This window comes from Capricornis sumatraensis, chromosome 13 (genome assembly GCF_032405125.1).
Source record: "Capricornis sumatraensis isolate serow.1 chromosome 13, serow.2, whole genome shotgun sequence".
Taxonomy (NCBI): domain Eukaryota; kingdom Metazoa; phylum Chordata; class Mammalia; order Artiodactyla; family Bovidae; genus Capricornis; species Capricornis sumatraensis.
The window spans coordinates 60,861,752-60,885,259 of NC_091081.1; the positions used below are offsets into that span (position 1 = coordinate 60,861,752).

The 23,508-nt window shown below is 38.0% G+C and overlaps 1 protein-coding gene and 1 pseudogene across 1 annotated transcript in view; both read right to left on the reverse strand.

The window, feature by feature from the left end:
• AHI1 (Abelson helper integration site 1) overlaps window positions 1-23,508 on the reverse strand; it is a 232,452-nt gene that overhangs the window by 81,096 nt on the left and 127,848 nt on the right. The window contains exon 20 of the mRNA XM_068984959.1: window positions 8,684-8,739. Coding sequence (XP_068841060.1) covers window positions 8,684-8,739 — 56 coding nt within the window. The remainder of the gene's footprint in view (window positions 1-8,683; window positions 8,740-23,508) is intronic.
• On the reverse strand, window positions 22,757-23,406 carry LOC138089708 (large ribosomal subunit protein uL6 pseudogene; annotated as a pseudogene).

The following is a 23,508-nucleotide window of genomic DNA, read 5'->3' on the forward strand; positions in this document are numbered from 1 at the left end:
AAGAAGGGAAAAAAAGTGCAATAAAAAAGACTAAGTGGGGAACATCTACTTCAGATAGAGTGCTGAAGGAAGATCCTCTGAACGCCTGACATTTACTGGGATCTGAAGAAAAAGCCCATTATGCCAAAGGGTGTGTATATTCCTGGCAGAAAGGCCAAATGTTCAAGGCTGATAGGTGAGTGTGAGTAAGGCTGGCTGTGTTCCAGAAACTCAGAGCAGAGAATATCACAAGTTGATGCTGAAGAGGTAGGCAGAAACCAAATCATGCAAGGCCCTGTAAGCCCCAGGAAAGGATCTGGGGTTTATTCTACATGTAAGAGGAAGTTATTGAGGAGTGTTAAAAAGGAGAAAGATAATCCATTCTGATTCTCATTTTAGAAAGATCACTCTGGCTGCTATGACTTACAGAATGGATGGACAAGGTGCTCACACATTAATGATTGTCCAAGACAGTTCTAGTTTATATGTTTGTGTCCTGGTGTAACTGGATTTCTGCATTAACTGCCAGAAAAAGTCACAATATGCAAATAAATACATACATACATAAAAAACTTTAAAAAATGAAAAAAGAAAAAGAAAGGAGGTTGATCAAGACACAGGTAGGCCTTTGAGGCAACATTTATCAGATTTCCTTGCTCTTGGTTTCCCAGCTCTAGCTGCGACTCTGGGGTCCTCCCTTGGATTCTTGACTTTAGGTTTGGGACATGGTCTTGTTCTTATTATCTGGCCATCTCCTGTGATGAAATAATATTCAATATCTGTTATACAGAAACATATTGAGTGGAATGTGTCTCAACTCATTCATTTCTCACAATGATCCTTGAAGTAGGTATTACCCTCACTTGCAGATAAAGAGATAAAGAATCTTGTCTGAAGTCACACGGAGTAAAAGTGGCCAAAGCAGGACTTCAAGCCAGGACATCTAGTCTGGACTCAGTGTTCTCTAAGCCCTCTTCTAAAATTACTCCTCACTGCAAGAGACCTGGACATGTTTAGGGACCTAAAAGTAGCTCAGAGCAGTCAGCGTGAGCATGAGGAAAGAGCTGGAAGTAAGTCTCAAAAGGTAGCAAAAGGCTTCAAATCACATGCTACATAGCTTGGCCTTCAACTGGTTGGAGATGGGGTGCACCCCAAGACCTTTAACATATGATCATATTTATGCCCTGGATATGGGCTTCTCTGATGGCTCAGTGGTAAAGAATCCTCCTGCCAATGCAGGAGACGTGGGTTTAATCCCTGGGTCAGGAAGATCCCCTGGGGAAGGAAATGGCAACCCACTCCAATATTCTTGCCTGGACAATCCCATGGACAGTGGGGCCTGGCAGACTACAGTTCATGGGGTTACAAAGAGTTGGACACAATTTCTCAACTAAACACCACCACCAATGCCTTGGATAGATAAATAACTCTGTGGAGAACAAACTTGGGAGATGAGTAGAAACAGACTGGTTTCTGACTGAGCTTTTTCTAAAGACTGGATATCTGCCTCCTTCCAGGACGAGGCCTTTGGACACCTGTTGTGAAGAGTCTGCTTGCTCCCTATCCATGATGATGCATGGGATTCCCACAACTGAGGCCTGGACCCTCTGACCATTGGACCTCCCTTCTGGAGCCCAGAGCTATGCAGTGTGGCTCTCTCAATCAGAACAAATGCAGATCTTCAAACTCATCCTCTTTTCTGAGGTCCAAGCCTATATTCTCAGTTCTCTACTGAACATTTCTACTTGTACATGGCCTATGGTTATGTGAAATTTAACATGTCTAATACAGAATCTATTCTTCTCTAAACATCATCCTGTATCCCTATTTTAAAAAAATCTGTTAACAGCCATCATACTCTCAGTAACCTATGTCTGTCTCCTATGTTACCTCTTTTCTTTTGAGTTTCCATCATTGACTCTAGTTTCCAAATATTTCTCATAAGCATACTTCTATTTCCATTTCCACTGTTCCTTCCTTATTCAGATCCTTAACACCTTGGAAAGTGGATTATAACAGATTCACAGAGCACCTACTTTCTTTTGGTCTCCACCACCTACAATTTCATGTGTGCTTTTATTTTAATTAAAAAAAAAAAATCACCCCTTGGTCATATTACTCTCGTGCTCAAATGCCTTACTGTTGCTTATACTGATAAAACTCTCAATTCTTTGTCTAACATCCAATGATCTTGATAAATCATGCCCGAATTACCTTTTCTTAATCTATCTCTGATTAAGAAGAGTTCTGAAAAGCTCTGCTTCATGCCAACTGTCTCCATCTATAAACTGTGTACTTTCCTTCTCCTTCTATCTTCAGTCACACTGTTACTCCAGTATCCTACTCCTTTTAAAAATCCCATATTTCCTTTATGATTCAGTTAAGCACCTTCCTACTCTACATAGCCTTCCCAAACCACTCAAGCCCTGGGAATTCCTATGGCACTCAAATCCCATACCATATTCCTATACTTGAGTACAAGTTGCCTTAGTGACATGACATCTGTATTCATTGCTCTGAACTTATATTCAATTCATGTGTTGAGGTTTAACTGCTTACAGGCCTTCCTGGTTGCTCAGACAGTAAAGAATTTGCCTGCAGAGCAGGAGGCTCGAGTTCAATCCCTGGGTTGGGAAGATTCCCTACAGAAGGGAATGGACACCCATTCTAGTATTCTTGCCTGGAGAATTCCATGGACAGAGGAGCCTGGTGGGCTACAGTCCATGGAATTGCAGAGTTGGACACGACTGAGCAACTAACACTTTGATCTCACTTCACTTTCAAATTAGACCAAGAATTACTCAGAGACACAAAACATGTTTATACTTTTCTACATTGCTACTTTCCCCCATACAACTCTCATAACCACCCAGCACTTGGTATTGTACTGTTCTATGGTACTGTATACCTAATGTTTGTTGATGGTTTAGGAAATACATTCCTATTATGCCACTGTTGTATGACAGTTCTCCAGGAATATGACACTTTCAGAATTTTAAAACTTTGTCAGGTAGAGGAATTTAGCAAAGTCAAAAGAGATTTGGGGAAAAATCTGATAAAAACAGATGTCAGTAGAGTATGCTAATGTGAAAAATCAACATAAGCTTCATAATTTACAATGTCTGGAGAAAAACATGCAGATACTTAAGAAAAATGTTATAGACAACTCACAAGTGGTCTTTGGAGAAACCTATTTTGGACTTACACTTGAATTTCAATAGAATTGCTCTGAATTGCTACTTTATTGATAAGTGAAAACAGATTCTTTTATGACTTAAGTTATAAAAGCTTACAGTTTATCAGTTCCCTCTCCACCCTGCAATTACCTTCAGGAAGAGATTGGCCATAGGCTGTATTTTATGAGTTTTATAGGGGCACATTCACCGTAGTTTACATACTATGAATTCCTGGAAAATTCTATAGATTAGAGAAAATAAAGTGCTTCTTTGGATCAAAGACATTTCACTTGAACTCATGTATTTATCTATAAACAAGCTGCCTCTGACAGTATGTTAAAATGTGAAAGACATATTTTATGTAAACATATGTATAAAGTATATTAAGCTAATATGTGATAATGCAATATGTAGCAATCTTGTGAACACAGTGAGATAAACAATGATAATAATCTAACAACAAAAACAACTCAAAATGTTGTAGAATTAATATCATACAAACCATAATCATATAATCCAAAAGAGGCCCAGAAAAAAGTTTAATTTGTATGTATATTTATTAACAAGTGTACTGTTAAGGGCAAGCAACACTGCAAATATCCCAGATATATTTTCAGAATAGGAAAATACTCTAAAACACAGTAAAGTTAACCACTGATGAAAAATCATGTAATGAAAGTTTATCAATCAAACTCTTAGAAAACCTAGAGGGAGTTTAACTGCGGAATAAATGAATAGCTTGTTAAATTGGTCTTACAACAATGAAGAAAAACGAATCAACATTTAAATTTCCAATCAAGCTAGGATATTTTAATTCTTAATAATTTATGCAACACTTAGACAGATGGCAACAGTGTTCTATAACTGGTATAATTCTTATGAGATAGCCTGGAGTTTGTTTCAACTCGTGGTAGATGTGCAGACTTCTACAAAAACATAAGCTGTAATTTTGTAAATGGACAAAAAATCCCTGTTAAAAGAAAAGTGGTTCTCATTAATGGAGGTTGTGAGATCACTGAATAAATTTAAACAAAGAAATAGTATTAGCATTACATGTTTGGAATGTATGAACAGAAGTTTTGGGCTTCCCTGGAGGCTCAGACAGTAAAGAATCTGCCTGCAATGCATGAGACCTGGGGTTGATCCGTAGGTAGGGAAGATTACCTGGAGAAGATCCTCCAGTACTCTTGCCTGGAGAATCTCATGGACAGAGAAGCCTGGTGGGCTACAGTCCATGGGGTTGCAAAGAGTTGGACACCACTGAGTGACTAAACTAATACTTTCACGTCTCAGGAGAAACTTTACAAAAATGATTGACTACAATAGGCCATATTGATGTTATTTGAATTTTATCTTACCTGTTTTCACTGGAAGAGATTCAAAAACAGTTTTCCTCAAATCACTAAAAATTCTTTATACGTTCAACATGGTTTACCATGTTTTAATTCCACCAGAAAATAGGAAAAGCTACGGGAACTGCTGTGCATACGACTGTACATTAAAGGGCAGGTAGGTTTTAACCATGTTTCTCATGTAACAACTTACAATAAGAAAAGACCAAACATGTGGGTGGAAGACTTCCTTATGCTAGTTGCTATTTCTCTTTGGTTTGCAAATAAGTCCTTTATTTAAAGTAACTATGGGACTTTAAAGTAACATAGGGACTCAAGCCCATGCTGATTTAACTATTAACTAACTTTTACACCTGCCTTTCAGAGTTCGGACAATGACCTCTGATTAATCTGAGTTTGATATTATCCTTAACTTGCTATAGGTTATAAGCAGGTGCAGCAACTAGCTCTTAAAGTGGCATGATCTAATTATTTTCACATAAACTAATATTAGGGTTTCCCAGGTGGCTTGGTAGTAAAGAATCTGCCTGCCAATGCAGGAGGCTTGGGTTTGAGCTGGGATCGGGATGATCTGGAGAAGGGAATGGTAACCCACTCCAGTATTCTTGCCTGGCAAAGACAATGGACAGAGGAGTCTGGCAGGGCTCCAGTCCATGGGGTTGCAAAAGAGTTGGACATGACTTGGCGACTAAACAATAACAATGATCTTAATATTATGATTGTATCATGTCTTATTTGCTTTTCCTATAATAGTAACCTAACATATCTGACTGAATACCATTCAGGCCAAAAATCAGTGAAAGGAAAGCCACATGTTTATGCGTCAAATCTGAGCTAAGATATTCGGTATAAAGAAAATACAAAAAAATCTGTAGTAAGTGAACAGGCAAAACAGACTACCTATACAAAGGGATAACTATCATACTGATATTTACTGTCTCCCAAGATACTAAATGACAGAAGGCATCTTAAGATGATCAGTTTCCAAGTGTTTTGAAGGGAAAAGGACTAAAACCCCTGGCAAGCTGTCTTGTACAAAGACAAATGAGAGATATTTTAAAATGTGCAGATTGAGGTAATATAACTTTCAATTTATATTTCTTGAAAAAAAAACTTGAAAATATACTCCTGGATATGAAAAAATGCAGAATTCTGAATGCAAAAAAAAAAAAAAAAAGAAAAGTAGTGATTATAGTCAGTGAAGAAGAGAGGTTTGATTCTTCTTGGTGGACAAGGTCATGCCATTAGGGGACATTCTGTTTTACTTTGTATCGAAGACACCAAGACACCGCCAAACACAGATACGGTATTATGCATGTCAAAAAGAAAAAAAAAAAAATCTAAGTAAATTAAAATTCATGTAGTAAGTGGAAAAAGGAAATGAGTAAATTGAGTGAGAAAGAATACAGAACCAAGGGACAAAGGGGGTTTTATTCTTAGGCTAACCTATATTCACTTAATATAGGTGCATCCCACTTATAGTGCATCCCACTATAAGGCTACAGGATCAACCTGGTTACAGGTTCTCTGTAACCATATATTTACAGAAAGGTTCATTCTAACTTGAAACATTAAGAAACACATTTTTCTCCTTTAAGGAGGCCTGAGAAAGTCTTGTTTCCTTCCCTTGCTGAATAGTCATACCTAGCATCTAGCACCCTCTTAGACCCCAGCCATTTCATGGTAGTACTTGGATGAAGAGAAAACGTAGAGAGGTTGGCTAGAAACTGGTGGCTAGGTATGAGACCAAGGGTCAGTCAGAGCCTCAGCCATTCTGAAATCCTAGCCCATTTCCCCTTTACTTTTTTCCCCAGGCACAAGGAGTATCTCTCCTTTTCAGCCAGTACTGGCTGAAAAGTTTGAACTTATATGTATCACATTTTGTTAAATTTTCAGACAGACTTTTTCTTATTTCTTTTATCTCTAAATATTTTCTTCTGTTAAACTCTTTAGGGAAAATAAGGGCACACTGATACAAAGGATGGAAATTAGGTAAAATTATATTTCTATGAAAATTAGACTTTACCTACCCTGGGGCCCAGAAGAGATTGGGTAATGAACAGAGTTGTGATTCTGTTTAGCACTTATGGAGAAAGGGCCAAGGGTAACTTTGGTAAGGCAGCAAGCCGCGGAACTGTGGGCAAGAGAAGAAAGCTTAATTTGCCAAAGAGAGACAGGAGGAGAAGAGCTCAGAAAGAGATGTCAGAAAGGAAGACTGGCTCAAATCGAACCTGGAGAAGTAATGAGTGTTTGGAGAGTGTCTGTATAAATGAAGTATTTTCAAACTTATTGACTACACAGAATATATATGTTATGAATATATTAGGAGCCACCATTTAATAATCCAACTGGGCGAAGACCCACAATATCTAAACCATTATGCATTCGATTTTGTTCCTAATTCACTGGTGTCATTTTGAGATTAGGGCATTTCTGCAAATGGTACTATCATTATTTCTCAGGATTTCATGAATATTTGGTTCTATTATCATTTCATTAACATGGGAATCTCCCATCAGCCTACAGAGTGAGACAAAAACACCTTCCAGGTTGCACTTTTCTGAGTTCCAAAATGTACAAAACACCTAGAAATGTAAACATGGTGCTGCAGAGCAGCCTACAGGAATAAAATAAATTTCAAAAGTATATAACCAAATGAGTAATTATTCAAATAGCTTAAAATAATAATTTTCTACAGTTGCTAGCCTTCCTTTTTTTTCTTTTTAGTCCATGACCCATTTTAATCTTTAAGTTCAAACAACGGACCATGTCCTAAATATGCCAGCATCATGGTAGGTACTGGTTAATTTTACAACATTCATTCCTCATTGTTCATCCCATACAGGGTCTAGTTTTATTAAATGTTCTTCAGTTTGGTAGAATCAGCTATGGTGTCAGCACCTCTCATCCCAGACTGATGATGTATCTAGAAATATGGCTGAAACACCATTCTCTTATTCCCAATATTCTAAACACAAAGGGCGAAAGTAGCATTATTTGATACAATGATCTGGTGACTCTAGTTCTTGCTGCCGCCATCTTTTTTTTGCCTACTGTGAGCCCTTCTCAACCCATTTCCTTGCTCCTACTGAAGAAGGGGGTTTTGAGTAATTGGCTGCTATAGCCTTCTATTTTTAATATTAATGAATAAAATTTACATAATGTAATTGTTTTAGCATACTCACTAAAGGATAAGTGGAACACACTGTGCGCACGTACTTTTCATGATTATGCTGATGATTAATTCCTCAAACACCAGTCTTTTCTGAAGTCCCACACATTAAGTTACCAAACATGCTGAATCAATTATATGGATTTATTACAAACAGACAATGGAATCAATTTGTCTGTGAGAAAAATATTGATTATCAATAAAATACAGCTTAATACTTTCTTATTTTCTTAAAAATGGTATTTTAGTAAAGCTTTCCTCACAATAGGAAATGCTGAATTGTATGGAGTACTTGAAAGATTTATTATATCGAAAGGATAAGAAACAATAATGTGTTTAGTAAGAGATACACTCTAGTCTATTTTATATAAATCTTTGAAGTGGGAACCAGCAACTGCTGTATATTTCATACATACAAATACTAAGTACAGAGATTAAAAGGGAAATTTAATTGTCTTTCTTCAATACTATCTTCTATAATTCTTTTTAATATAGTAAATAGACACCATAATTATCAAACATCTTTTGTTGTCTGGTCATAATAGAAGAGGGGTAAAAGATTAGATTTCACTTCTATAGTAATAAAGCATAGTAATCTACAGGAGAAATGAAGCATAATGGCCTACTTTCACTATTACAAAACATTCACTCTAAAAATCATGATGCTAGTGCACAAAATAACGCTCATTTTCACAAGGGTGTAAATCAATTTGCATAAAGATGTTAAGTACTTTATCAAAAGTATAAAGCTTCTTAAATTAAAAACCATTCTATCATAACACTAATATAAATAAGTACTTATAAAATTGATAGAGCATCTTACTTTCCTGTATCTTAGCAAAAATTGGTAGTTTTTCTTCATTAAGGTTAATTTTTAAAGAGATAGAACTCTTGGCAAAAGGTAGGTTACAAGAGTTTTCTACAATGACATTTCGTGTCACTACAACCAGCATCATTTTGTGCCTTCTTAACAGTTTTAGCAATGTAGAAACAGACTGCCTTACCGTTGGTGCTGTATCTGCATGGTGGTTACAAGGCTTTCTTTCTATGCTCATAATCCCTGTGAAATGAAAAGATTGTGAACATTTGCTTATTACACCTAAACATTTTATTTTAAAAACATTTATGTCAGCAAGACATAACTCCTACAGCTTACAAGGAAAAAGCCTCGTTTGGATGGCAGAATCCTTTAAAGTGGCATCATGAATTCTCTGGTCAGAAACAGTTGGAGAGCTTAGTTAACTAAGAGACCTGACTTAAGGAGAGCAAAGCCAATTTCCCCATTCAGCTGTCATACAGCAATAGCACAAGATGTGTCCTTACTGTTCTCAGCTCAAAAATTATACCATTATCTTCCTCTGCTGCGTTTCTTAGATCAAAGTTTTGCTTCTGTCTTGAGGTCATCAAGTTTTCATAGAGAAATATGAAAAGTCTATGAAAAGAATCACTTTCTTATTTTCTCAAAAAGAATAAATAAATCTATTCAAATTTCCCTTTGATCATCTGACTTCCTACTATGATAGTCAGCTATTTATTCAATCACCACAGAGGTACTTGAAGGAAAAAAGTTCCCTTCATTCTCTCCTTTAAAATGACAATATAGACTGTTAACCTTGAGAAAAATCATTTTATCATACATAGATTTATCTTTTTGTTCCCACTGTCCTCTACTACCTTCCTTTGTAATAAACATCTTCTAAGGATGTAACATACTGCATCTCATCTGTAAAGATACTGGTTCAAAGTCAAGGTCAAGTTTAAAATGAACGCAGGTGTGGCTCTCATTTACTTTTCAATCTCTGTCAGTCAGCAAACCAACATGAGAGGAGTTTAATAGTTTGTTTAAATAATGCTAAAAGCTGTCATGCAGAGCAGCTTAGAAGTGAGAATTGCAAAGTACTGTCAATAGCAAATAGCACAATTCCTAGCTGAAACAAAACACTTGATACTCTCATCTGTAGGCCTTCAACTCATTTTTCTTTAAGGACAACAAATAAGTGAGATGAACACAAAGAAATAGCTTCTGATCACTTTTGCAAGAGTATGTTCAAAATGAACAAAGTGATTTAAACATGATTTAAAAAATAATTTGTTTCGTTTAAAAAATATTTTTAATATCTACTGTTAGCCAGTGAAGTATAAACTATTATACTCTCTTTATTCACTCAACTAATACTTATTACAGTTTTAAGTAGCTATTTGGAATTCAGTGGGAAAAGATAAATTATAACAGGGAGCTCAGCTCAGTGCTCTGTGATGACCTAGAGGGGTAGAATGGGAGGGTGGGAGCGAGGGGATATATGTACACATGTGGCTGATTCAAGATGTTGTACAGCAGAAACTAACATGACATTGTAAAGCAATTATGTTCCGATTTTTAAAAAACCATATAAAAAATAAAAAAGATAATATTATAAAGGATAAATTATGATTTCTGACCTTAAGAGTCTAGTAAAACAGGTGTCCTTTGAAGAAACACTAGATAGCAAATTAACAGCTCTGTCTTAAATGTATTAATAACTGTGTCTTTAATTTTGATGGAAAGACATTTTTACTTATAGATAACACTGGCCTTGAATAAACAATTTAAAAACCCAAGTAAAACATTTGAAAATATTAAAATAATGCTGACTGTTACTGCAGACTTTAATGACACTGAAGTATACAGAACTAATGGTGAAATCCTCATCTCTCCAGCCCCCACATTCTCACAATCGTCTCTAGCTGCAACCACTAAGAACAGTGGCACAACACTCTGGCTTTTAAATGAGAGTGGTCATACCACAGGGTTCAGGAATTAGCAACATCTTACATATGTGTTCTCACTACTATAATCTGACTGCCATAAAACGGGCCTTGGCTGATTACTGATTTTAAACTTCTTATCCAATTAGAGAGTAATTTCAAAGTGATGGAAAAAATAAAAAAACTAAACCCCCCTAAAATCTACATCCTTAGCTTATGAAAGTACAAAGAAAAAAATGCGTATTTTACAGTTTCAACTTCAGGATAAGAATGTGTTGAAAACTAGAATTTCAAAATGGATTATCTATAGACATAAGCTTAGTTTTCAATTTAGATTGCCTACAAAAATTATATCATTTGGAAATAAATCATACATGTTTGTTCAAGCTTTCAACAGAGAATATACAGAAAGGAATAAGCTTAAGGAAAAACAATCCCAAATAGTTTGCTATTTTAAGTAAATTTTACCTAAAATATCTATATTTATATTTTATTTCACTTTCATCTGGTCATACATTCCAGATGTTTCTGTGAAAGTATTTCTTGGATGGAATCAACATTTAAATGAGCAGACCTTGAATAATGTAGATTGCCCTCCACAATGGGACTGGGCTTCATCAAGCCAGCTGAAGGCCTGAAAAAAAGACTAACTACTTTCACTAGGGTGTGTCTAAGCATGTCTTTGTTATAATTAATCTTTTTGGGGACTTGATAAGCCCTTTAATCTGCAGAATCTTATTATTCCTCTCTGGGAAACTTTATTTTATTTAATTCTTCACCTCATTTTATTTTTACCTTCTTAATTTTTATCTTTTGAAAATCGTTCACTTAATCTTCTAGGTGAGCATCTTCTTTTTCACTTTGCTTAATGCTTTTAAAATCTGAAATCATGTTTAGTTCCCTTCCAGAGGCCTACAAAGACTAAGGCACAAGAAATGGCACAACTGGACATATCTCAGAGGATGAAGTTTATTTTCTGGGATCTCACAGCCTATGGATCAGGCAGGGGGGTGGGATGGGAGGACTGCATCCTCTTTGGTGCTGAGCAAAGACCTGTGCACAGAAAACAGGCCTCTTCTCAAGATGTGGGCAGAAAATGGGATTTCCAGAGTTCACTGAGGTCTTTCAGCCAGCAGAAGCTATAAATCCTCTGTTGTTGTTCTGTCATTAAGTTGTGCCTGATTATTTGTGACCCTACAGACTACAGCACCCCAGGCTTCCCTATCCTTTATTATCTTTTGGAGATTGCTCAAATTCATGTCCACTGAGTTGGTGATACCATTGAACCATCTCATCCTCTGTTGCCCCCTTTTTCTCTGGGTAACTGGCTATTTTGTCAGTTTAATGTTGGTAGTGCACCTAGGGCCTGGCAGATCCTATGGACCGCAATGGTCCTCAAAGGGGGCCAAATGTACCAAGGGCTCCATCCACCTGGAGGAATCTGCTTCCAGGGCCAATTACTGGGAGATGGCTGAATCTGCCACTGATGAGACTTGAGAGGAGACGCTTACTCCTGTGCTTCAGTAGAGCAGCAACAGTGGCACAGGTTCCCTTTCACTGTTATGCTATAGCTCAGACATCCAGCAGTACAGCTGGGACCACAGTCATGAGCCTGCAGAGAAAACTAACTCTGGTAAGGAGTTTCAGTAACTTAGATCATAGCATCCGGTCCCATCACTTCATGGCAAATAGATGGGGAAACAGTGGAAACAGGGGCTGACTTTATCTTTTGGGGGGCTCCAAAATCACTGCAGATGGTGAATGCAGCCATGAAATTAAAAGACGTTTGCTCCTTGGAAGAAAAGTTATGACCAACCTAGACAGCATATTAAAAAGCAGAGACTTTACTTGGTCTGCTAGTCAAGGCCATGGTTTTTCCAGTAGTCATGTATGGATGTGAGAGTTGGATTATAAAGAAAGCTGAGTGCTGAACAATTGATGCTTTTGAACTGTGGTGTTAGAGAAGACTCTTGAGAGTCCCTTGGACTGCAAGGAGATCCAACCAGTCCATCCTAAAGGAAATCAGTACTGAATATTCCCTGGAAGGACTGATGTTGAAGTTGAAATGCTAAACTAATTCTTTGGCCACCTGATGTAAAGAATTGACTCATTTGAAAAGACCCTGATGCTGGAAAAGATTGAAGACGGGGGGGAGAAGGGGATGACAGAGGATGAGATGGTTGCATGGCATCACTGACTCAATGGACATGAGTTTGAATAAACTCCGGGAGTTGGTGATGGACAGGGAGGCCTGGCATGCTGCAGTCCATGGGGTCACAAAGAGTTGGACACCACTGAGTGACTGAACTGAACTGAAAGTGAAAGTCGCTCAGTCATGTCCGACTCTTTGCAACCCCATGGACTATACAGTCCATGGAATTCTCCAGGCCAGATTACTGGAATGGGTAGCCCTTCCCTTCTCCAAGGGATCTTCCTGACCCAGGAATCGAACTGGGGTCTCCTGCATTGCAGGAGGATTCTTCACTAGCTGAGCTACCAGGGAAGCAGCAAATAACCCTACACAACTGGTGAATGTAAAAGTCGCTTAGTCATCTGAACAACTCTGCAACCCCATGGGCTGTAGCCTTCCAGGCTCCTCTGTCCGTGGAATTCTTCAGGCAAGAATACTGGAGCGGCTAGCCAAATACTGGAGTGGGTAGCCATTTCCTCGTCCAGAGGATCTTCTCAACCCAAGGGTTGAATCAAGGTCTCCTGCCTTGCAGGCAAATTCTTTACCATCTGAGCCACCAGGGAAGTCAACTAATAGTGCCACTGATAACAATGGGAAACTTAGAGAATCCCTTAAATTAAAAAAACAAAACAAAACAAAACTTGACAACTATTAAGAATTTTAACAAAGTTAACTAATAAACAACAAAGATAACCCCATTTTAAAGAGAAGAAACAGCTGCTTTCAGAGAGCAAATCTGAAGATGGGGTACAAAAACAAGGAACAGCAGTACAATTGCTGAAACCCAGGTATTTAAGTCACACGCCCTCCAGATCCATTTGTGTGTTTGTTTAGACCCTGTGGTCAGGATCTGATTTAATTCATTTTTCTATCCATTGGGCCTGGTCCAACCGCTTGAAACACAGAAGGTGCTCAAGAGTTAACTCAAACGTTAACCGAATGAATTAAGCTATGCCGCTGGCTTAAAATTCTACAATGTAGTGTTAACTGTGTACATTAGTCATCAGAATGTTTGAATCGATGTTCTAGAACTCTTTTTAAAAAGGTTAATTAACTACTTCCTTACCTACTGTAAAACTGAAAAGTATCACTTAAAATTTTTCCTGATTTTCCAGACATTAATATACCCTAGAAAGATAATAAAGAAATTTTATGCTTCTAGAGATGTTTTAGGTATTTTACTTAGTGGAAAATCAGGACATGACGTTTCATACCACTCGTACTTGACTGATTCCAATAGCAGAATTATATATTCTTTAGTTTCCTTAAACTCTATCAACCTTCAAGTCAGGACCATGATCAAAGGAAAGAAGGAAAAATATGACTGGATTTATTGCAAAAACAAAGCAGGCAGGAATAAACGTCACATTCTAAAGTCAGAACATATTTCCAGCAATCTTATGTATCATCACCAAATGATTATGGGCAACCCATCAAGCACAAGACACCACACTGAGGACAGGAGAACCTCTCCTTCCCTTCTATAAAGCCTTCTAAACAGTTGTTTTTTTTTTTTTTGCTAGAACTATCATCCTAAATGAATTTGGAAACTGCCATTAATCTCTACATAGGGCAGAGGGAGAATTATGCTTTGATTATCTATGGCTAGGAGAAAATGAAATACAATTTATTATATTCCAGTAAAATACACCAGTTTAAAAAGGCAAAGATCTTTCTTGCCAAATTTAATATAAAGATGTCCGTATGGAAACTGCAGGCCCTTCTCAAGAAGTGGAAAAGAAGTAAAACTTACTCAGATGATACAATTCACACCCAAAAAGTTCAAAAGAACCAATGCTAAAACAGAGCCAGTAACAGAACTAATAAAGCAGAAAGTCAGCACGATATGAAATTTAATATACAAAATCAATACTCTTTATATATTCAAACAACCAATTAGAAGATACAGTGAAAAAGAATATCCCATTTACAAGATTATCATAACAGAGAAAACACCAGAATAAATACCAAAAAAGTGAAAGTGGAGTCGCTCAGTCATGTCCGACTCTTTGCGACCCCGTGGACTGTAGCCCACCAGGCTTCTCCGTCCATGGGATTCTCCAGGCAAGAATACTGGAGTGGGGTGCCATTTCCTTCTCCAGAGAAAACAGTATGAAGAAAATGTTAGAGCAGTTCTAAAATACATAAATGTAGTCTTAAACAAATGGAAAGACATCCCTTGTTCTAAGACGATGTAACAGAACGTGAATTTAAGGTGATTTCAGTAAAAAATTTTTTACCCTAGCACTAGACAAGTCGATTCTAAAATTCATACAGAATAGGGAATTCCCTGATGGTCCAGTGGTTAGGGCTCTGTACTTCCACAGCAGGGGACACAGGTTTGATCCCTGGCCAGGAACTAAGATCCTGCATGCAGAGCTGTGAGGCCAAGATGAATAAATAAAATAAAAATATAGAAGAACATGTAAGAATAGCTAGAAAAATCTGGGCGGGGGTGGGGGAGAGCAATGATTGAAAAAAAATACTATTAATATATATTATAAAAGCCTCTGTAATTAAAGCAATGTGGGGATGACACATGAATAGACACATAGACTAACAGGATATATTAAAATATTCAGAAAAAGATGCAAGCCTAACTATAGCAACCCAATAGTAGGACAATGATGTAAGAAGGCATGCCACTCACGGTATTCTTGTCAAAAAAGGTACTGCCTGGATTTAATCAAGACAAAATCAAAATGGTGGACATTCTATAGGATAACTGGGTTGGGCAGATTCTTTGAAAAGTTAAACTCATGAAAAACAAAGAAACAAAAAGAGGTTCTAGATGACCTGAGATTAAATAAGACTATAATGAAATAATGACCAATATAAGTGCTAATCTGGACTAGATGTTATATGAAATAGGTAAGTAAATTTAAAAAATTACTTAAGACATCTTAGGCATAATTAGGAAAATCTGAATATGAACTGCTTATTAAATGATATTATAGTACATTAATTTTCCCAGATGTGATGATGAAACTGCTGCTAAATCATGTCAGTTGTGTCTGACTCTGTGTGACCCCATAGACGGCAGCCCACCAGTCCCTGGGATTCTCCAGGCAAGAATACTGGAGTGGGTTGCCATTTCCTTCTCCAGTGCATGACAGTGAAAAGTGAAAGTGAAGTCGCTCAGTTGTTTCTGACTCATAGCGACCCCATGGACTGCAGCCTACCAGGCTCCTCCGTCCATGGGGTTTCCCAGGCAAGAGTACTGGAGTGGGCTGCCATTGCCTTCTCCAGATGATGAAACTATGGTTATTTAAAATAATATCCTTCTTTTTGGCAGATATATGAATGAGGTTTTAAAACAAGATGCAAATCAAGTTTCATTTTACCTATTTTTTTCCACCTTTCTGTGGTTTTAAAATATTTCAAAATGAAGTTTGAGAAAGGATTGTAGGCTCTTAATAGACTTTAAGTAGGCAAGCAAGTTTTCAATGGTTTTGAAAATTTTAAAGTATTCCATATAAGCAGAGTAAACAGGCTTAAAATTTTTACTGAAAAAATTTCTTGGAATTATTTAAAACAAAGAGCCAACAAAAAATCAAAACACTCACTCTGGATTGATTACAACACCTTCCTAAAAATGAGAGAAAACTTCACAATTAACGCAAGAATGTACTATATTTTACATGTTGATAGCTCCACTCAATAAATCTACTATGTTTATTAAAAATAATAACTTTCTGGGAAAATCACTGTCCCATTCAGAGATATGAGTTTCTTATAATTCTCTACTATTACATTTTGGTCCTTTACAATTAGGAAAAAAATCCATTCTAAAGGACAATTTATTAGTATACTACATTCTGACTCTGGAGCTATTCTGTGATTCAGAGAAAGACTGGCTCTTGCAATGATCAGGTATGTGATATATCTGATAACTGGGCAAGTTATTTATCCACTCTATGCCTTCATTTCCTCGTTCAGTACACGGGAAGCTCACTGGCTGATGGGAGGATTCAACTAGCTAATTAATATAAAACATACTTCAAACTGTACCTGGCATACTGAACACTAAACATAATTGTATATATTCAGGATGATTATTTTGAGTTTAATGTTTAAAATATCCGAGCCAGAAGGAGATCAACCTGGCAGAGTAGAAGGATGCTGAGTTCACCTCTGCCAATGAACACCTCAAAAAAACATCTACACGTGGAGTATTCTCATTGAAAGAAAACCAGAGACTGGTTTTCTACACCCAAGCCTGTAGAGAAAGATCACACAGATTTGCAGAGGAAGGGAGGAGAAGCAGTCAGGTTGGAACCTGTGCCCCAAGGAGGGGACACAGAAGAGGAGGGGGATGTCAGCGACTCAAAGATTCTCCCTGGGGAGTAAGAGGTTTGAACCATGTATTGGCATCCCACCTCTGGGTTCAAAATCAGGAAGATGAATCCCCTTAGCGGAGTTTGAAAACCAGTGGGACTCACAGGAGGACTGTAAGAAATTGAGGCTTCACTCAAGAAGAGCATGCGCTTGTGTGTTTACTCCCTGAAAAAGGCAGAGGAACCCGACTGAAACCGCCCAGGGCTCACAACTGCCTCAGCGCTTGACCCAGCCCACCCCGGATGCCTGCTCCAGCCCCTTTTGTCTGGTGCAGCTTTCAGAGGTGCTCATGTTGAGGAGAGTGGTCTCTTGGGCGGGATGGAGCTGGCTTGGACCCGACACACATGTGAACAGGTGCAGGCGACCGTGGCTGACACTCACGAAGGCAGCAGATCAGGCGTGGTCTGGAGCTCTGACTGGTGTCCCGTGACCATCCCAGCACGTGCCCAAGCCTGGGGCAGTGGATGTCTGCTTTGGCTCCTGTTGCTCCAGCACTGCTCTTTTCCGGGGAGAAGGTGCCATTGCCAGTAGTGGGGAGAATGTACTTGAAATAGAATAAGCCCAGATCTGCCCCTTAGGGCTTCTGTTCCATAACCTTGGGACCCATCCCCACTCTTGATACGGTGGTGATGCCCACTGAGCAAAGGAGAAGCCCATGCTCACATGTGACTCTAGCTCTAGCCCCTGCATCTCTAGCCCCAGTTCCCACCAAGGTGACAGATGCTGCTATACCCTAGGGCAAAGCACAGCCCTTGCTCCTTTCAGATCCAAGTCTAACATCAAAGCCAGTGGGCACAAACATAGTACATAGGATGCTCGCATCCAAGAATACCTCTTCAAGACTTCAAGACTGTAATGGTTAACTGTCTCACCTAATTTCATACAGACATAGCAAGTTAAGCAAAATAGGACAGACGTTTTTATTTCAAGTGAATGAACAAGATAAAAAAACCCTGAAAGAACAACTAATGAAACAGATAATTTACCAGAAAAAGAGTTCAAATTATTAGTAATAAGAATACTAACTGAACTTGGGAAAGAATAGATGAACAAGTGAGAATTTTAACAAAGAACTGGAAATCATAAAAAAGAACCAGTCAGAACTAAAGAATACAATAACTGAAATGAAAAACATACTCGAAAGAATTAACGGCAGACAAGGTAATATAGAAGAATGCATAAATGATCTGAAAGCTAGAACAATGCAAATCATCCGATCAGAATAGCAAAAAGAAAAACAAAATTCAACAACCATTCATGATAAAAACTCTCATCAAAATTAGTGTGTGTGTGTGTACGTGTGTGTGTGTATGGTCAGTTGGTCAGTCATGTCTGACTCTGCAACCCTGTGGACTGTAGCCCACCAGGCTTCTCTGTCCATGGCATTTTTCAGGCAAGAATACTGGAGTTGGCTGCCATTTCCTACTCCAAGGGATCTTTCCAGATGCAGGGATTGAACTTGCATGTCTTGTGTCTGCTGCATTGGCAGATGGATTCTTACCACTGTGCCACATGGGAGGGAACATATTCCAATATAATAAAGGCCATTTATGATAAACCTACAGCTAAGACTATACTCAATGGTGATGAGCTAAAAGCTTTCCCTCTAAAATCAGAAACAGGACAAGGATGCCCACTCTTACTACTTCTATTTATCATCGTATTGGAAGTCTTGGGCTTCCCTGGTGGCTCAGAGGTTAAAGCGTCTGCCTTCAATGCGGGAGACCTGGGTTCGATCCCTCGGTCGAGAAGATCCCATGGAGAAGGAAATGGCAACCCACTCCAGTATTCTTGCCTGGAGAATCCCATGGACGGAGGAGCCTGGTAGGTGCTAGTCCACAGGGTCGCAAAGAGTCAGACACAACTGAGCGACTTCACCTCACCTGGAAGTCTTAGGTACAGCAATCAAACAAAACAGAAAAAGCAAAAGAAAGGAAAAGAAATAAAAGGCATCCAAATTGGAAGGGAAGAAGTAAAACTGTCACCATTTGCATATGACATGATATTATAAACAGAAAATCCTAAAGTCTCCACCCAAAACTATTAGAACTAATAAATGAATTCAGTAAAGTTGCAGGATATAATAACATACAGAAATCTGTTGATTTTCCATACTGTAGTAATCAACTGAAGAACTGATGCTTTCAAACTGTGGTGCTAGAGAAGACTCTTGAGATTCCCTTGGAAAGCAAGGCGATCAAACCAGTTATTCTTAAAGGAAATCAACCCTGAATACTGTTTGGAAGGACTGATGCTGAAGCTGAAGCTCCAATGCTTTGGCCACCTGATGCGAACAGCTGACATACTGGAAAAGACCCTCATGGGAAAGATTGAAGGCAGAAGGAGAAGAAGGTGACAGAGGATGAGATGGTTGGATGGCATCACCGATACAAGGACATCAACTTGGGCAAACTCCAGGAGATGGTGAGGGACAGGGATGCCTGGTGTGCTGCAGTCCATGAGGTCGTGAAGAGCTGGACATGACTTGGTGACTAAACAACAACAACAATGAACTATCAGAAAGAGAAAGCAAGAAAATAATGACATTTAAAATTGCATCACAATGAATAAAATACCTAGGAATAAACTTAACCAAGGAAGTAAAAGATCTACACTCTATAAACTATAAAGCACTGATAAAGAAAACTCAGGATGATACAAAGAAATGGAAAGATACTATGGATGGACTGGAAGAACTAATAATACTGTTAAAATGTCCATATTGCTAAAAGCAACCTACAGACTTAAAGCAATCCCCATCAAAATATCCATGACACAGAACTAGAAAAGATAATCCTAAAATTTATATGGAAATACAAAAGATCCTGAACAGCCAAAGTAATCTTTATAAAGTTGGAGGTATCATACACCCTGATTTCAGACTATACTACAAAGCTGCAATAATCAAAACAGCATGGTACTGGCGCAAAAAGACACATAGATCAATGGAACAGAATAGAGAGCCCAGAAGAAACCCCATACACTTATGATCAAACTGACCTATAACAGACAGGTCTGTCAAAGGAGGCAAGAATAAACAATGGAAAAAAGACAGACTCTTCAATGAGTGACACTGGGGTAACTGGACAGGTAACTGTAAAAAAAATATGAAGTTAGAACATTTCTTCACATCAGATAGAAAAAAAAGCTCAAAATAGATGAAAGACCTAAATTAAAGACTGGAAATCATAAAACTCCAGGAAGAAAACATAGGTAGAACACTCTTTGACATTAATTGAAGCAAATTTTTTTTCCCCATCTTCTCCTAAGGCAAAGGATGCAGAAAGCAGAAATAAATAAATGGAGCCTAATTAAACTTAAAGGTTTTACATAGCCAAGGAAACCACTGACAAAATGAGAAGATTATCTACTGAAAAAATATTTGGAAATGATATGACCAATAAATAATATACATAATAAATAAACAGCACATACAACTCAATATCAAAAAGACAAATAACCTGATTTAAAAAGTGGGCAGGTGACCTGAATAGACAATTTCTCCAAAGAAGACATACAGACACATGGAAAGATGCTCCATCTCACCAATCATCAGAGAAATGCAAATCAAACCTGCAATCTGATACCACCTCATACTTGTCAGAATGGCTATCATCAAAAAGACCACAAAGGACAAATGTTGGTGGGGATACGGAAAAAAGGGAACTCTAGTACATAGTTGGTGGGAATGTAAATTGGTGCAGCCACTATGGAAAACAGTATGGAGGTTTCTCAGAAAACTAAAATTAGAACTACCATATGATCCAGCAAATCCACTCTCAGGTATATACCTGGAAAACACAAAAACACTAATTCAAAAAGATACACACACCCTCGTATTTACTTCAGTATTATATACACTAGCCAAGGTATGGAAGCCACCCAAATACCTATCAACAAATGAATGGATAAAGAAGATGTGGTGTATGTATATGTGTGTGCGTATAATGGAATATTACCCAGCCTCAAACAAGTTAATTTCCATGGATGGATGTAGAGGATATTATGCTTAATAAATAAGGCAGTCAGAGAAACTCAAATACTGTATCATATCACCTAAATGTGGAATCTAAAATGTAAAACAAACTAGTGAATATAAAGAAAGGAAACAGATTCACAGATATAGAGAACAAAATAGTGGTTATCAGTGGAGAGAGGGAAGAGGGGGAAGGCAAGATAAGAGAGAGGATTAAGAAGTATAAACTATGTGTAAAATTAATAAGTTATAAAGATATATTGTTGGAGAAGGAAATGGCAACCCAGTATTCTTGCCTGGAGAATTCCATGGACAGAGGACCCTGGTGGGCTATAGAGCAAATGGGGTCGCAAATGAGTCAGACACAAGGGAGCGACTACCACTCACACTCACTCAGAGACATACTGTATAGCACAGGGAAGATAGCCAATATTTTATAATGACTTTAAAGGGAATATAATCTATAAAAATACTGAATGATTACTTTGCATACTTGCAACATAACATTGTAAATCAAGTATACTTCAATTAAAAAAATTCTATATTTGCCATATATTTTCAACAGCCTTTAAATACATGTAGAACTAAGGTTTAGGGCTTCCCTTGTGGCTCAGCTGGTAAAGAATCCATCTGCAATGCAGGAGAACTGGGTTCAATTCCTGGATTAGGAAGATCCCCGAAAGGCTGCCCACTCCAGTATTCTGGCCTGGACTCCACTACAGTCCATGGGGTCTCAAACAGTCAGATATGACTGAGTGACTTTCACTTTCACTTTCAAGCAATATAATTAAATATTTATAGGACAAAGTTTGGTAATTCTAATAATGAGTTCTTGTTAGAACTTAATGGCTTGCCTCATAAAACCTGAGGAGAAAATATTGACTTTATCATGCATTTAATTAAAAATTTTTATTATTAAAAATTTATTATAAAATATCCCTGGTGGCTCAGATGGTAAAGCGTCTGTCTACAATGCGGGAGACCCGGGTTCGATCCCTGGGTTGGGAAGATCTCCTGGAGAAAGAAATGGCAATCCACTCCAGTACTATTGCCTGGAAAATCCCATGGACAGAGGAGCCTGGTAGGCTACAGCCCACGGGGTCGCAAAGATTCGGACATGACTGAGCGACTTCGCTTCACTTCATACACATACATACATATATATGTGTGTGCATATAGATATATGCACACACATATATGTGTATGTCTATATATACATATATACAAATAAATATAAATAAAGCCCGCTCCTTCCTCTCTATCTCACTACTTGTTGGGACACTCATCATTTGAATTATTGAAACAGCTTTCTAATCCAACTCCCTGATTTGTTCCATGAACTTTCCAATGACATCCCACACTGCCAGAGAACTGCTTAACTCAAACCAGCCTGCAAAGCCATTCGGACATCCCTTCAAGTCAGAGCAAGCATTGTGCTCTCCAGGAAACACTAGGTGATTTTCTTCTCCTCACCCAACTACTGACTTAGATGCCCTCCGACATGTCTCCCTCCCTTAGTATTCCTGTGCAATCCTCTATCACAGCATTTCTATCACTATACTTAATAAAACTTGTTTTAGTTTCTTGCAGCATACAGTTCATCTTCAATAAACGTGTGTTGAATGACTGAATATATGAATAGAGAAAATGAGAATTACAAAAATATTTTGCTGCAGAACTGGCTACAGATTCTCCACAGGTATAGGCATCCCATATTCCACATATTTTTCTAAATATTCATCTAAAATGGAATTTATCATAAATGTGAATTTTATTTTATTTTTTTTATTTTTTATTTTTTTTTCAAATCAAGAGTTTTTATTGTCTCTTTAAAGGATCACAACTGAGTCCATAGAACCATCTGCTACCTTGTTGTTTCTGCAGATCACTGAGATCTTATTCATCAGCCTGCTGAACTGTTCCTTTTTCAGATACATAGATACCATCCAAAAATTTTCTGATATCCTTGTTTTTAACTGTGGTGGCTTGCTGAATCAAAGCAGCTGAATTTGACACAAGTTCAATGTCATTTCCTTCAAGAATCAACTCATCTTTCTGGGCTTGAGATACTGAACAGGCAACCCCTGGCCTCATTCGAACCCTGCGTATGTATTTTTCACCCAAAAAATTTCGGATTTCCACAAGAGAACCATTCTCCTGAATAACAACGTTGATGGGGAAGTGGGCATACACCGACCTCATCTTGTAACGGAAGCCCAGTGTAACACCCTTGATCATGTTCTGTACGTGACTACAGATTGTGCGAACAGTGGCCAGTTCCTTTCTGTTTCCCCACCATTTGTCAACACGGAGCCTCTTCTTTTTCTTTCCAAGGAGACTGAGTTCTACATTGATGTGATTGAAGTCCCTCCGCAGGGTGCCTCTGGGGCCCTTCACAATAACTGTCCGTCCCTTCAAGTTAATGTAGACATTTTCTGGGATGTCGACAGTCTGATTGCTGAGAATGGTCTTCATTCTCGCAGTAGATGCGGCAAAGAGCCATAAATGTGAATTTTAAAAGTGGCTTATCCTCATTTAACCTGGTAAAATGTTAATATTTATTTCATATCAGATTTTTC